General features: G+C 39.9%; 2 protein-coding genes across 3 annotated transcripts in view; one reads left to right on the forward strand and one right to left on the reverse strand.

Annotated features, from left to right (window-relative positions):
* Nucleotides 1-1,115: 1,115 nt before the first annotated feature.
* Nucleotides 1,116-2,746, reverse strand: LOC116101359 (translation initiation factor IF-2-like). Its single transcript, XM_031384941.1, has 2 exons — nt 2,681-2,746; nt 1,116-2,537 (listed from the first exon to the last, which is right to left on the reverse strand). Exons 1-2 carry the CDS (start codon nt 2,744-2,746, stop codon nt 1,809-1,811), a joined length of 795 nt encoding a protein of 264 aa, XP_031240801.1. The 3' UTR covers nt 1,116-1,808.
* The window catches only part of Rbbp6 (RB binding protein 6, ubiquitin ligase), a 33,578-nt gene continuing 22,359 nt past the window's right edge, over nt 1,970-13,188 (forward strand). For both annotated transcript variants that reach the window (XM_031388184.1, XM_031388185.1), the window contains exons 1-3: nt 1,970-3,176; nt 8,110-8,209; nt 10,964-11,000. In XM_031388184.1, coding sequence (XP_031244044.1) covers nt 3,011-3,176; nt 8,110-8,209; nt 10,964-11,000 — 303 coding nt within the window. In that variant the 5' untranslated portion in view covers nt 1,970-3,010. The remainder of the gene's footprint in view (nt 3,177-8,109; nt 8,210-10,963; nt 11,001-13,188) is intronic.

Raw genomic sequence — 13,188 nt, forward strand, 5'->3', positions numbered from 1 at the left:
TCTGGTTGGCCTAAAGGCATTATTCCAGACAGCCTGCTTATGCCTCCCAAGTGCATGGGTACCACCATGCCTGACATTCACCCAGGTTTTTAAGAAAGTCATCCTGAAGTGGACTATAAAGCAAGAAATTTTGAATTACCAAAGAAAAGAGGGAGAAATTAATCACGTATAAAAATTAACCTATAAGTGACTTCTTTAAGCTGTGTTTCTGTCTCTGGGATTATCCCTGATGGTTACCTAACATTGCCATGGTATTTCTGTAGATAACATCAAAATGTGCCTACAGTGTCCAAACACTCTTTCAAGACTTAGGAATGTCAAAAAAATTGGGGTAGCCTGGCGGTGGTGGCGCACGCCTTTAATCCCAGCACTTGGGAGGCAGAGGCAGGCGGATTTCTGAGTTCGAGGCCAGCCTGGTCTACAGAGTGAGTTCCAGGACAGCCAGGGCTACACAGAGAAACCCTGTCTCGAAACCCCCCCCCAAAAAAAATTGGGGTAAATTCCAAGTTCTTAGCTGAGAGAATGGGAAAGACCAACCAACCAACAAAAACCCAGTAATACTGGCACTAGGGAAATTGAGGCAAGAAGACTCAGTTCAAGGTCAGTCTGGGCTACATAGTGAGACCTTAGAACAATCATGTAAAAAAAAAAATTAATAAGCCAGGCTGTGGTGGCGCACGCCTTTAATCCCAGCACTTGGGAGACAGAGGCAAGGCAGATTTCTGAGTTCGAGGCCAGCCTGGTCTACAGAGTGAGTTCCAGGACAGCCAGGGCAATACAGAGAAATCCTGTCTCGAAAAACCAAACCAAACCAAACCAAACCAAACCAAACCAAACCAAAAGAACAAACAGGTATACTCCTTTGCGGCTAAGAAGAAAAATAAGAAGGCCAAAAGTGATGATTATCTTAATAAGTTGGCCTTAGGGAGGCGTCTCTGACAAGATGATTGATTTAAACCAAGTTGGGGGAGGGGGGGCGTTAGCATTCAGGAAGTTCCTGAAAACTCTGCCACCTCTTGAATGTATGATTTTGTTCTCAGTTGCTGAACTTCTCTGAGCCTAGCCTGTAAAATTCAGAATGGGTGGACATCAGGCACTGTAAATGATAATAACTGTACGGTTTTAGAGTAATTTTTATTATTTATGAATTTATAAATGCAATGTCTCCCATGCCACAAGAGAAAAAGAATGTCAACCCTCCTAAGGGACTTTGTAATTTAAAAAGGAATGAAGACCCTGCAACGGGGCAAGCATTCCCTTTGAAAACTCGAAAAATGCACCGCTGTCGGCTTTAGGTTTCTACTTTATAAGTTGGAGATATTTTTTTGCTGTTGCTTATTTGACATTTATTCAGCCTCCTGTATTGAGGTACAAATATGCCAGGCATGGCCTTAAATATGGAAATATATTTATGGATTTAATCATTTATTCTCTGACAGCGTCTTAGGGAGACTGGAGTTACTTTCGACCTAGAAGACTGGGCTCCAGAATTTGCAAACAGAGGTCAGCGCGGTGCCTAGCCCAAGGTAAGAGTCGGACACATCTCTTAAGATGCTGCTGGTGGTGATGATGGTCCATTCTCACCCGCAGCTTTGGAGGAGCACAGGGTAGGCAGTCTGTTAGGAGGGGAGTTGGTAAGCGCTGGCACAGCAGCCATCACAGTGATGAGACTCGAGCGTAGGTAGAATTAGCTCTTCACCCCTCTGCACTTTGGGCCGCTTGAGCGCCCCTTCCAGACCCGCCCGGTGGGACGGTCCGCCTCCCCCTCTCTGCGGACCCACGTAGTTTCTCCTGTTCTCCGCGTAGCCTCAGGTTCCACGCTGCAAGTCACAAAGCGCCAGGTCACGTGGGCGGGCCGCTGCGCTTTGTGACGCAGACGGCCCCGCCCCCGGCCCGCCCACCGGCGCACGCCCAAACCCCGCCTCGCGCGCGCCGCCCGTGCAGTCCCTGCTTAAGAGACCCCGGAGTGGGGGCGCTCGCCCGAAGCCAGGCCGCGTCCGCCATAGTGCCTGGCGCGGAGGTGTCGTCGGCGCAGGGTGCGGGCCGGAGAGCGGCCAGGGGGGGGGGGCAGAGCAAAAAAGAAAATAATAATAATAATAAAGAGGGAATCCAGCGAAGCCCTCGCCGCCGCCCGACCGTTTCCGGGCTTCCCGACGCGGTCGTGGGCTCAGAGGCGACAGGAGCGGGAGCAGCGCGAGGAGCAGCAAGAGGAAGAGTCGGGCAGCCTCGGTGGTGTCCCCGGGGCCAGCGAAGCCGCCTTCCGGGGCCCGGGGTGGTGAGGAAGGGCCTCGCGGCCTAGCTGGGCCCCGCACCGGCTTTGTGTCAAGCGGCGGCGGGGGGGAGGCGGAGCCGAACCGGGCGGCCGCTGGAAGGCCTCTCCTCCGCCGACCGCGCGATCGGCCTAGGCCGCGGGCCGCTCGTGGCCTCCGGGGAGCAGGCGCCAGGGTGTGTGTGCGGTGGGGGCCTGGGCCTGGGGACGCCGACGCCGGTCGTCCGGAAGCTGGGAGGAGGCGAGAGGCCGCTCGTGGACTCCGGGCCTAGGCCCTCTCCCCGCAACCTTCTCCCGGGGCCTGGGTCACCCCCATCCACGGAGAGAGACTAGCCGGGAGGTGCGGCCGCTATGGACCCCTGACCCCGCGGGGTCATTCGGACTCTAACGTGTGGACTGACCGCTACTGACTGCACCGCCTGCCCCCGTCTCCTGCCGGCCCTTAGCATGAGCGAGTGGGACCCAGCCGGGTGACATTGTGCCGGTTGGCGGATCCTCGATTGCCCCTTTTCCTGTCCTGCTCCTCCCTCATGAAGCGATTCTGAGTACGGGGGGGTTCCGGATTATTGTTCTCAACGAACCCCCGCTTGTGGTTGGGGGGTATTTAATCTGAGGCCTTAGGGTCCTTCGTTGTCTTTTGAGTGTTTTGTGTGTGTACATATTTTGCTCTTAAGTTTATAAATATACATATATTGAGAGTGTCCACGTCTCCTCGCTGAACCTTAGGAATCCTTTGCCACAATGTCCTGTGTGCACTATAAATTTTCCTCTAAACTCAACTACGACACCGTCACCTTTGATGGGCTCCATATCTCCCTCTGCGACTTAAAGAAGCAGATTATGGGGAGAGAAAAGCTGAAAGCTGCCGATAGCGATCTGCAGATCACCAACGCGCAGACGAAAGAAGGTAAGAGGCACATGGGCTGCAGATATTTATTGGATCGAGGTGGGTAGTTTAAAGTTGCTTGTTACAGGCGTAACCTCCATTCTTACCGGTTGTCATACACAGAGTTTCACAGATAGCTTTAGAACAAGCACCCGCCCTTGGAGTTTAACTGGCCCTCTGAATGCTGGGGTCTGTCTTTCCTAGCAGGCTGGTTCTTCTCAAAATGTCGCCCCTCCTCCTTTTTAATTAAAGTTTTTTTTTTTAGCAGTGGGATTGGGTTGAAAAGAGAAAGGGGTTGTTATCTAAGTCTGTTGGGTGTTTGCCTTGTGGCCTTCCATACTCGTGTTTTCATCAGGAGAGGAAAGCCTGTGTAGGGTTTCCCAATTTTTAAAGCAGCAGTAGCTATAACTTGTTTGCTAATCTACCAGCGTTTTTCGAGACTGGTAGCAATTGCCCATCCCCTTTTATTTATTTATATGGGGTTGCTTGTGGAAAAGGTATTTTTGAGGATTTAATTAGTGTTGGAATTGGTCTTGTATTATAAAATGTTCTGAGGTGAACACTCAGAGGTGTAATTCCAGAATTAGTGATAATTTACTCAAAAGTTGAATTCTGTAGCCCAGACTGGCCTCCAACCCCAGCAACCCAAGTTGAGCTTACCAAGTGTGGGGAATGCAGGTGTTAAACCACACTTTAACTCTTCAGCAGTTCAGGAAAATTTCAAAGTGCAAGGCCCTGGGTTCTTCACCCAGCAACACCAAAATATGTATGTGTGTGTGTTTCTAAAAAAGAGTGCTGCCATGTGTGAATATAAGTAAGCCACTGATTATAATATTTGAGTTCTTCATTTTAAAAGTAATATTGGGTCTCTGTCTCTCCCTCCCTCTCTCTCCCTCCCCGCTCCCGTCTCTCTCTCTCTCTGTCTCTTGTCTCTCTGTTTCTCTCTCTCTCTCTCTCTCTCTCTCTCTCTCTCTCTCTCTCTCTCTCTCTCTCTCTCTCTCTCTCTCTCTCTCTCTGTCATAGTTTCTCTGTGTAGCTCTGATTGTCCTAGAACTCAGATTCACCAGCTTCTGCCTAGTGCTGGGATTAAAGCTGTGTACCACCTTGAACTCAAAAGATTCTCTTGCCTCTGTCTCTGAGTGCTGAAATCAAAGGGGGTGCACCACCACCCCTGAAAACATAATAGTACTGGGACTTGAATGGTGGCAATGTCACAGTCATCTTCTCTCTGAGCTTGTTTTGCTTTTTCTCAGAATAGTAGTGCTCATTGGATGGGTTCTAGTAGATTAGACTTCTAACATTCCTTGATAGTATGGAAAGAAAGAGAGTTCTAAATGGAGTTGTTTTATTTATGTTATGGTCTTAATTTTTGGCCTGGACTTCTCTACTTAGATCAGGCTAGCTAGCCTCTGACTCACAGATCAGCTTGCCTCTGACTCCTGAGTGATGGTATCAAAGACATGTTCCATGAAGCTAAATTTGATAAAAAGTGTAGAATGGGGTTATTTTTTGGTGGGGTTTTGGGGTATGGTCTCATCTCAGTAGCCTGTAGTGTGGTAGGTCAATCAAATCTTGTCAGGTAGAAAACCAGTTTTTCATTTGTAGTACAAACATCAGGAAATTATAATACTAAAATAATATTGTCTGTTTTTCTTAAATACCTTTTTGATAATTGCATGTTTTGGTAATTTCTATTTACTTAGGAAGAAGAAATGTTGCTTATGGTATAAGCAGCTAAGAAATAACTCTTAAGTCCAACTTAAAGCAGCCCTTAGTGTTGAAGTCTACTTTATAAAACACATGACTTTGTAAGAAGTTTTGGCTACATTGTTATATAAATGCATCTTTAAGAATGAGAGGAAAGAAAATATAAATGAAATTAGGGGATGTTGGACACTTAATTATCTACATTGGTTTCATTTTTATTACAATTTATACAGTTGAATCATTTGAAACTAGGCTTTTTCCATCTTGCTGCCAACCAACATTTAAAGGCAACTTTCAGACTGGAGTAAGTTGTGATTGAAAAATTCTTGTCTACAAATTGACATTATGTGACTCTTTGCATTATTTTTCTAGTTCAGGGCATATCTGAAACCTAAAATACAGGGAAGTTCTTTGCCTCACAGCAAGTTTTACTCTGTGCTGCCCTTAATTGAAGAAAGCTTGATGTTAGGTTGGTTAAGAAAGAAAGAGTTGTGAGCGCTTTCTTTGTTATATATGCACTCAGATTAGGGGAGGGTATTGGTAGTGGTACAGAAATTGAAGGAGCTGGAAAGATGGCTCAGTCCTTAGCATACTTACTGTTCTTCCAGAAGACCCCACTTGGGTTCCCAGTGCCCATATGGGAACTCAAAACTCTTAACATGTGTTCCCTGGGCCCTGATGATGACTTCTGGCTCCACAGACACAAGGCATGCTTATAGGGACAGAAATAGGCCAAGTTTTACAAGGCAGTTAAATAAGAATTCTACTTGGTTTAGAATCATCTGGTAAATTAAAGGTTGCAAAATACATGGTTGGGATATTTTATAATTTTTTACATTGCCTAGAAGATTAAGTTACTATAGAAATCTGTCAGATACAAAGGACTATGAACTTTTGGTAAAACTAAAATACTTGCCAGAGTTCTGTTATAGACTTAATCCTGCTTGTTTCTAGACTATTAATTTACAATGAATTCCAAATGGTCTTTGAAGAAAACTTTTGGAGGCTAGGCTCACCACCAAAAGTACACTAACCCTCCCATCTATCCAAGAACTTTCATACTGAACTTGGTTGATTTGGAAGCTGAGTATGAAGGGGTTCTGTTTGTTTTTATCCTTACTCTGACTATCTGTTCCTCAAATTCATCTTGTTTTTTGTTCTATCCATGACTTTTCTATTTTTAGACAAACCATACACTGGTAAGCTTTTTTGTTTTTTTCTTCCTGGTATGAAGTCAAGTGCTCTATCACTAAACTAAGTTTCCAGCCCCTAATCCTTTTGAATCTAAAGGAATTACTTGTTACGGATTTGTATGTCAGATACTCTTGGCCTTAGGAAACCATGTAAATGTAAAAACTCTTAATTAGCAAGCTGGAACCTTATATTTGAGAGGCGTTAGGGCACCTGACCTTATTACTGTAGTACTGTACTGTGTTGATCAAATTTGTCATTTGTTCTAAATCTTGTATGTAATCTAGGTTAGCCTTGAACTCAATAGCAATCCTCCTGCTTCAGCCTCTTGGGTATTGGAATTGCAGGCATGTTGTAATTACCTCACCTAACTAATAAGTTATCTTTGAAAGTTTTCTGAGTACACTTGAGGGTTATTACATGTAAAGAAACAGTCAAATGTTTGACACTCTTTAGTAATCTAGAATTATTAAACTTAAAATACCCCAGTTTTTTGCTTCTGATTTTTCTTATTCATCTTGCTTGGGATTTGGAAACTGTCCAAGATGATAGTCTTATGTGCCTGCATCTAGGAAATTACATCATTTTTGGTTGGATGCCTGTGAAATATAGTCAACAGGTGAAAGAACTCTTGCTTGGGCAATCTGCTGTAGAACAAGGAATTACTAAATGCTTGATGACTAAAAATAATAAAATTGATAAACATTAAAAGCGTGAAATAATTGAAGGCAGGAAAGATGAGCCACTTTGTTTTAGGTTTGGGGTTAAGGGAGATTTTTGTATCTCTGTTTTTCTTGATAATTTTACTCATTGTTTCCTTAACTTTCTTTACTATACTTAAGGCCCACTTAATCTCATTCTTACAGACCATTGTAATTATAGAGTAGAAAAATGTTACTCATTCCTCTTCTTCATCTGCTCAAAAAGTGATATCCACTTGCTAAAGCTGTGAACGTAGAAATTTATGCATAGTTCTTCTTTCTCCATCCTTGCAGTATTCATACCATGAGCAGCCTCCACAGCATTGTTACTAATGCTGGCTGTCACTGGACCACTAAGCAGCCTTCTTAGTGACTCAACCAGTTTCTGTTCAGTTTGTCTCCCATGCAAATACCAGAGCAATGTAAATTGTCATCACTTCATGTAAAATTCACCAGTGATTTCCTTGTTTTACATGGAAACAGTATAAATCAATATACGGTTTATATGTAATACCTTATTTTATGTCATTTAATTTCCTTTAACATTGCAGTCTTTGTGTCATTTGTTTTCCCTTACATTGTTCTTTCTCTGAGTAACTACTATTTCATTTATTTGTGTGAGTCTGGCTGGCTTGTCAGTCTTTTCATTTACAAACTTAAGTCCTTCAGAGAGGCTTTGTTTAGAACAAGATTCTATCCAAAGTGTTAGCCATTGTCTGTTCTTTATTTTTAAAAACAATAAATTATAATTTCATGTTTAGCCTGTCTTTTCTGTAGTAAGCTACATGAGAACAGGTTATAATATTTAGCTCATGTTTAAAGACTAGGAAGGTATACTCATTTCAAGTAACCCCATAGTTTGTATGTTAAGCTTTACTTGGTTAAATGAGCTGCAAGGCAGCTTAGTCTTAGGAACTTGAGTTTCTCAAAGTCAGTTCTAGAGCCAAGGACCTGACTGACCATATTGTCTCAGTTGAAGGAGCTCACTTAGGACTGGAATATTTCTTCTAACAATAGTATTCCTTTTTTTTTTTTTTATTGTTACATGTAAGTACACTGTAGCTGTCTTCAGACACACCAGAAGAGGGCATCAGATCTCATTACAGATGTTTGTGAGCCACCATGTGGTTGCTGGGATTTGAACTCAGGACCTTCAGAAGAGCAGTCAGTGCTCTTAACCTCTTCTGAGCCATCTCTCCAGTCCCCAACAATAGTATTCCTAATTGCAAGGAACATGAATTTTGGTGTTCTTGTACTGTAAGCGCTCATATTCATAAAAAACTGATGTTTGGTTGAAGTTTTCTCATTCCTGAGTACTTAGATCCCTGAATAGAAATTTGATTCTTTGTTTACAGAATATACTGATGATAATGCACTCATTCCTAAAAATTCATCTGTGATTGTCAGAAGAATTCCTATTGGAGGTGTTAAGTCTACAAGCAAGACATATGTTATGTGAGTATAAAAGCTCATGCATTTATAAAAATATCCTATTTTAAAGGTTTCAGAACATTTTACTAATACTAAACTTTTATTGTTAATCATGAAAATTGTGCAATAGGAGTGTGATTGCTTTTTTTTTTTCTTTGTAATTTTTCCCACTGGCTAAGTTGGCATAGTTTATAGTTAAGGGAGCTATTTCTAAGAAACATATTTGTTCCATAGGGAGTGTTTTCACCACAAAAATGATTGTGTCGTAGAAGTCTATTTTACATATTTTGACAGCATCACTGGTATTAAGTAATGCCAACATAAGCTTTTTTCAGTAAGAGGTTTTGGCTTGAAGACCATAGAGTATATAAGATTCATGAGTATAACACAAATCAGGTTCATATTTGACTTCATTTATTGCCTCATACTAGTGGGACTTTGACTAAATTGTTGTCTCATCTCAGGATTTTTCTATAATAGGGTTATGAGTGCAACTGGCAGTACTACTCAGAACTTCTATACCTACTCTGTTGGCAATAACTACAAAGTAACAGAGTCATAATTGCTTATAGAACACTTTTTTCTTAAATATAAGAAATCTGAAGATGTTTTAAGGTATAGAATAATGCAGAGTTTATATGAAAATACATGCTGTTTTCTGTAAATGATTTGAACATCCTTTTATCTGTGGTGGATGAGAGTAAGAACCCTACATCCAATTCCCCATAAACACCTAGGGATAACTGTTCCTCTAACTCCTCTATGAAGAATTAAATAGTGCTTGGCATAGAATGAATACCTATTATTAAAATAAAATCAAGGCAGTCCTCAAGAGTATTTTAGAACTTATATTTATTAAAGAGACAAAACTATATCCTTAACAGTTTCTCTTTATTATTAATGCAGTACTGAGGATTAAACCTAGTCCCTTGCTCGTAATAAACATTCTACCATTGAACCACATCCATAAATCTTTCTTCTTTTAGTATTTGAAGACAGGGTCCAGTTAAGTTGTTCAGGCTGGTGGTGGTGGTAGATTTGAACCTATGGCTCTTTTGACCTTGAATTTGATGCCCTGCTGCCCTGTAAGATTACAGTTCTTTACTACTGGGCATGGTCATCTCAGAAGTTTTATATTGATAGCAGAGCTATAAGACATAAATAAGGTAGAATTATTTTCTGTCTTAGCATGAAGTTACACTTGCTTTGTGGTTTTTTAAAATATGTATCAAGCAGGGTGTGGTGGCACATGCCCTTAATCCCAGTACTCAGGAGGCAAAAAATGCAAGAAGATCTATATAGCCAAGCTTGGTCTACATAGCAAGTATCAGGACACCCAGGGCTTTATAGCTATATAGAAAGAATTTGTCTTTTAAAAAATGTAATAAATAAATAAAAACAAGTATCAAATACTTCATTTCTGAAATTTTTTTGATACTTAGAAACTCTTGAGAAAAGGAATATTTTAAGTCTATGGCCATCTTAAGGTACTTCGTATAAAATTGCTTATTAATTTTTATATAGATTTTTTTTTTTTGCCAAGACAGGGTTTCTGTGTACCCCTGGCTATCCTGGAACTCACTCTGTAGACCAACTCTGACTTCTGGCCTCAAACTCAGAAATCCTCTGATTTCTGCCTCTGCCTCTCAAGTGTTGGGATTGAAGGCATGTGCTACCACCGCCCGGAGTTATATAGAATTTTTGTTGATAGTGTTTGCCTCATAAAATGCTCAGTTTGAGCAAATGATAGAAAGTTCAAGTTATTTTTGTCAGTAGTTCAAAGTCATGTGTGAACTTAGGTGCTGTCTAGTATTCTCTATAGTAATCTTTTGGAGGACCTCAGTTCTGATCCCCCTGCTGGTCTATTCAGGCTAAAAAAACCTTTGGGTTTTGTTTATTTATATGTTCTAGCAACAATTTGTCCTATTATAGATAAGCATGAAATGGATTTTAAAATACTTTCAGACTATGTTGTATTTTCCAGACATGTTAAATTTTGTTAAATACTTGTTTTGAAATGTTTGTCTGGTTTTTGAGACACACTGTCTATATAGCCTATATAGCCTTTGCTGTGCTGAACTCACAGAGATCCACCTGCCTCTGCCTCCTGAGTCTCAGAGTTTAAGGCATATGCCACCACTGACTGTCTTTAAAATGGTTTTTAAATTAAAATATTCATTACCCTGTCTATCTGGATTTGAAAACTAGTTTTGAGCACTACAGTCTATCAGACACTGCATTTATAAATGTACCAGCAGTGGTTTGCTTAAGAAATTTATATCTAGGTTTACAAAAAAGGGGGGAGGGAAGACTACTTTTTAAATCCATTATAAGTAAAACACAAAGTTTATAAATACAGTACCTTTCAGAAGTGATATGTCATAACTAATATATCTCAGAATTCCTCAATATGATCTTTTTTTTTAGAAACTATGAATGTATCTTAAACCATTTGGAAGTAGTAAATAGTGATCAAAGTTGCTTATTCGGTGTATTAGAAATTATCTTAAAGCGTTTTTGTCAAAAGAAAATTATATACTTAGAGATGTAAAATTAGAGCTATATATTAATATTTGTCAGTTATACATGATGATGCACACATATTCCAGTACTTGTGAGGAAGAGGCAAGAAGATCTGGCCTTGACTGTATAGTACGTTCAAGGCTGGCCTAGGCTAAACGAGACTACATACCCACACATGTGTATACACATACATGCATATGTACATGAAATTCTTAAATAGCTAATGTTAGTTTTTGTTTCTGTTTTATTTTTTAGAAGTCGAACTGAACCAGTGATGGGAACTACAAAAGCAGTATGTAAAAACACAATCACCCTTTTTCTACACAATTGCTTTTACCTTTATAATGTTTCAATGAAGTAACTCACTTAGAATACCCACTGACCATAGCACCCACTGTAAATAAATTGTATTTTGATAACAGTTCAGTTGAATATGGATATAAATGTGGTATAATTTGCAGTTACTCTGTAGAAATGGGTAATTTGTACCCTTTACTGTTTCATATTAAATATGACAGCACTCTCCCTATATGACACTGTTGTACAGTAATGTATGATCCTTTTTAGATGATGTAGGTTTAACACTGAAGAACATGAGAACATGTTCTGCATCTGTCTGTCTATAGTTAGTATTTTGTATGTATGTACAGGCTGTTTTGTGCTTTTTGTTTCTTGCAATAAAAAATTGTTTGGAGTGTATATTTGCCATTTCCACGTTGTTTCACTTAGTTTATTAGGTTTTTTTTTTCCCCCTGCCTAATTGATGGCTTTCAGAAATGGATTAGCACCATGCAGAACTTACATTATTTGATCCTTTCTCCAAGTGCAAACACACAATAGAAGAGAGCTTTTGAGAGACTTCTGATGCAGCTTTAGAATCAGTCTTGCTTTACTTATTTGGTGCCTTTGGGCGCCTGTCCTTTGTATACCCTTGTGCTATACAGAACAGACTGAAATCGCGTCTCCACTATCCAGAGTGCATAAACATTCCAGTGATTGTGATGGTTTATACAGTTCATACACAAGCTAGAAAGCTTCCCTTTCTCAGAACATACTGCTTCACTAGTTACAGACTATCGAAAGCTGTATCCTACCAAAAGCAACCCCAATTAACTGGGGCAACACCTTTTTTTAATTACAGATTAACCCAAAGTGTGACACTATTTTGACTTTGAGCTTTTAAGTAAAAGCACCACTTCTAAATTGTGGGACAGGGCTGTCTTATCTGGGGTCTGTAAATTTAATGGTTCTCTATAAACATTTTGCTGCTCAGGCTTAATACTTGTACACAAAAACACAGTATTTGAAATCTTCATTTAGAAGTCAGGGGTATTGCTTGCTATTTCATTTTTCTCCTTTTAAAATACTACTGATACTGACATTTGTGTATGAGGCATTTCACTAACCTTGGATTATTGGATCTTAAACATGATAATTAGAATATCTCAACTTTGAACTTGTTCTCTAAAGTATATTTTAGTTCCTGTCTAAATACAGTGATTCAAAGTTTAAAAAGTCAGTGTTTTAGGGGTTTTCCCCACTTTTGGATAAATGAGTTTTTTTGGGGGGAGGGAATTGTTTTTTATTCTTTGGGTTTTTTGTTTTTTAAAGCATAATGCTGTAAAAACTGTCCAAGTTTCTGTTTTGCTGGTGATTGGTTTAAAACTGATTTTTATGTATCCAAATGCTAGCACAAATTAGAAAAACTGTCCTGGTGACTGTAGTAGCTAATGTAACACATTTGTATAAACTTTTTTATATAGTATTTAAATTAATTCAGATGAAGTTTTATTTCTTGAAAATAATTATTTCCTTTTTGTTTATTAGCATGTGTATAAACACAAGTCACATGTTCATAAATAAAGTTAACATTCTTTTAGCCTTGTGTGTTCCCTGGCATGTCTGTATTACATTTATAAGAAGTTTATTGTAAGCTTATTCAGATTTCTCTTTTCCTTTTAGTGCCTTAAACAGTTTTAATTTTAAATAGAATGAAGTGAGATGGAGACATAACATAATCTGTTGTCTCTATCTTTTTTTAACTTGGGTGCTTTGTTGACATTCAGGATCACGGAAGCATGTTCATTGACTAGTATTCATAACTTAGGAATAAGGATGGTTTAGGTGTACATACACAAAATAGAGATCCTGGACAAAATTTTAAAATTGTGATCAGGAAAAGTATATTCATATACTTGGGGTTTTTTATTTTGAGATTTGGATCTTAGAGCTCAGGCTGGCCTCTGTATAGGAGGCTGCCCCTGAGCTCTTGAGTTTTGCCTCAGCTCCCATGTACTGGGATTGTAGGCTTATACCATTGTGCTCAACTTGTTTTGTTTTCTTTTTTTGTTTTTTGTTTTTTGGGTTTTTTTTTTCCTGTTGTTTTGGGTGTTTGGTTTTTTGAAGACACCAAGGTCTTGCGGTATAACAACTCTAGCTGGTCTGGTACTTGGTATGCAGCCCAGACCAGCCTTGAACTC

This window comes from Mastomys coucha, unplaced genomic scaffold (genome assembly GCF_008632895.1).
Source record: "Mastomys coucha isolate ucsf_1 unplaced genomic scaffold, UCSF_Mcou_1 pScaffold21, whole genome shotgun sequence".
NCBI lineage: Eukaryota > Metazoa > Chordata > Mammalia > Rodentia > Muridae > Mastomys > Mastomys coucha.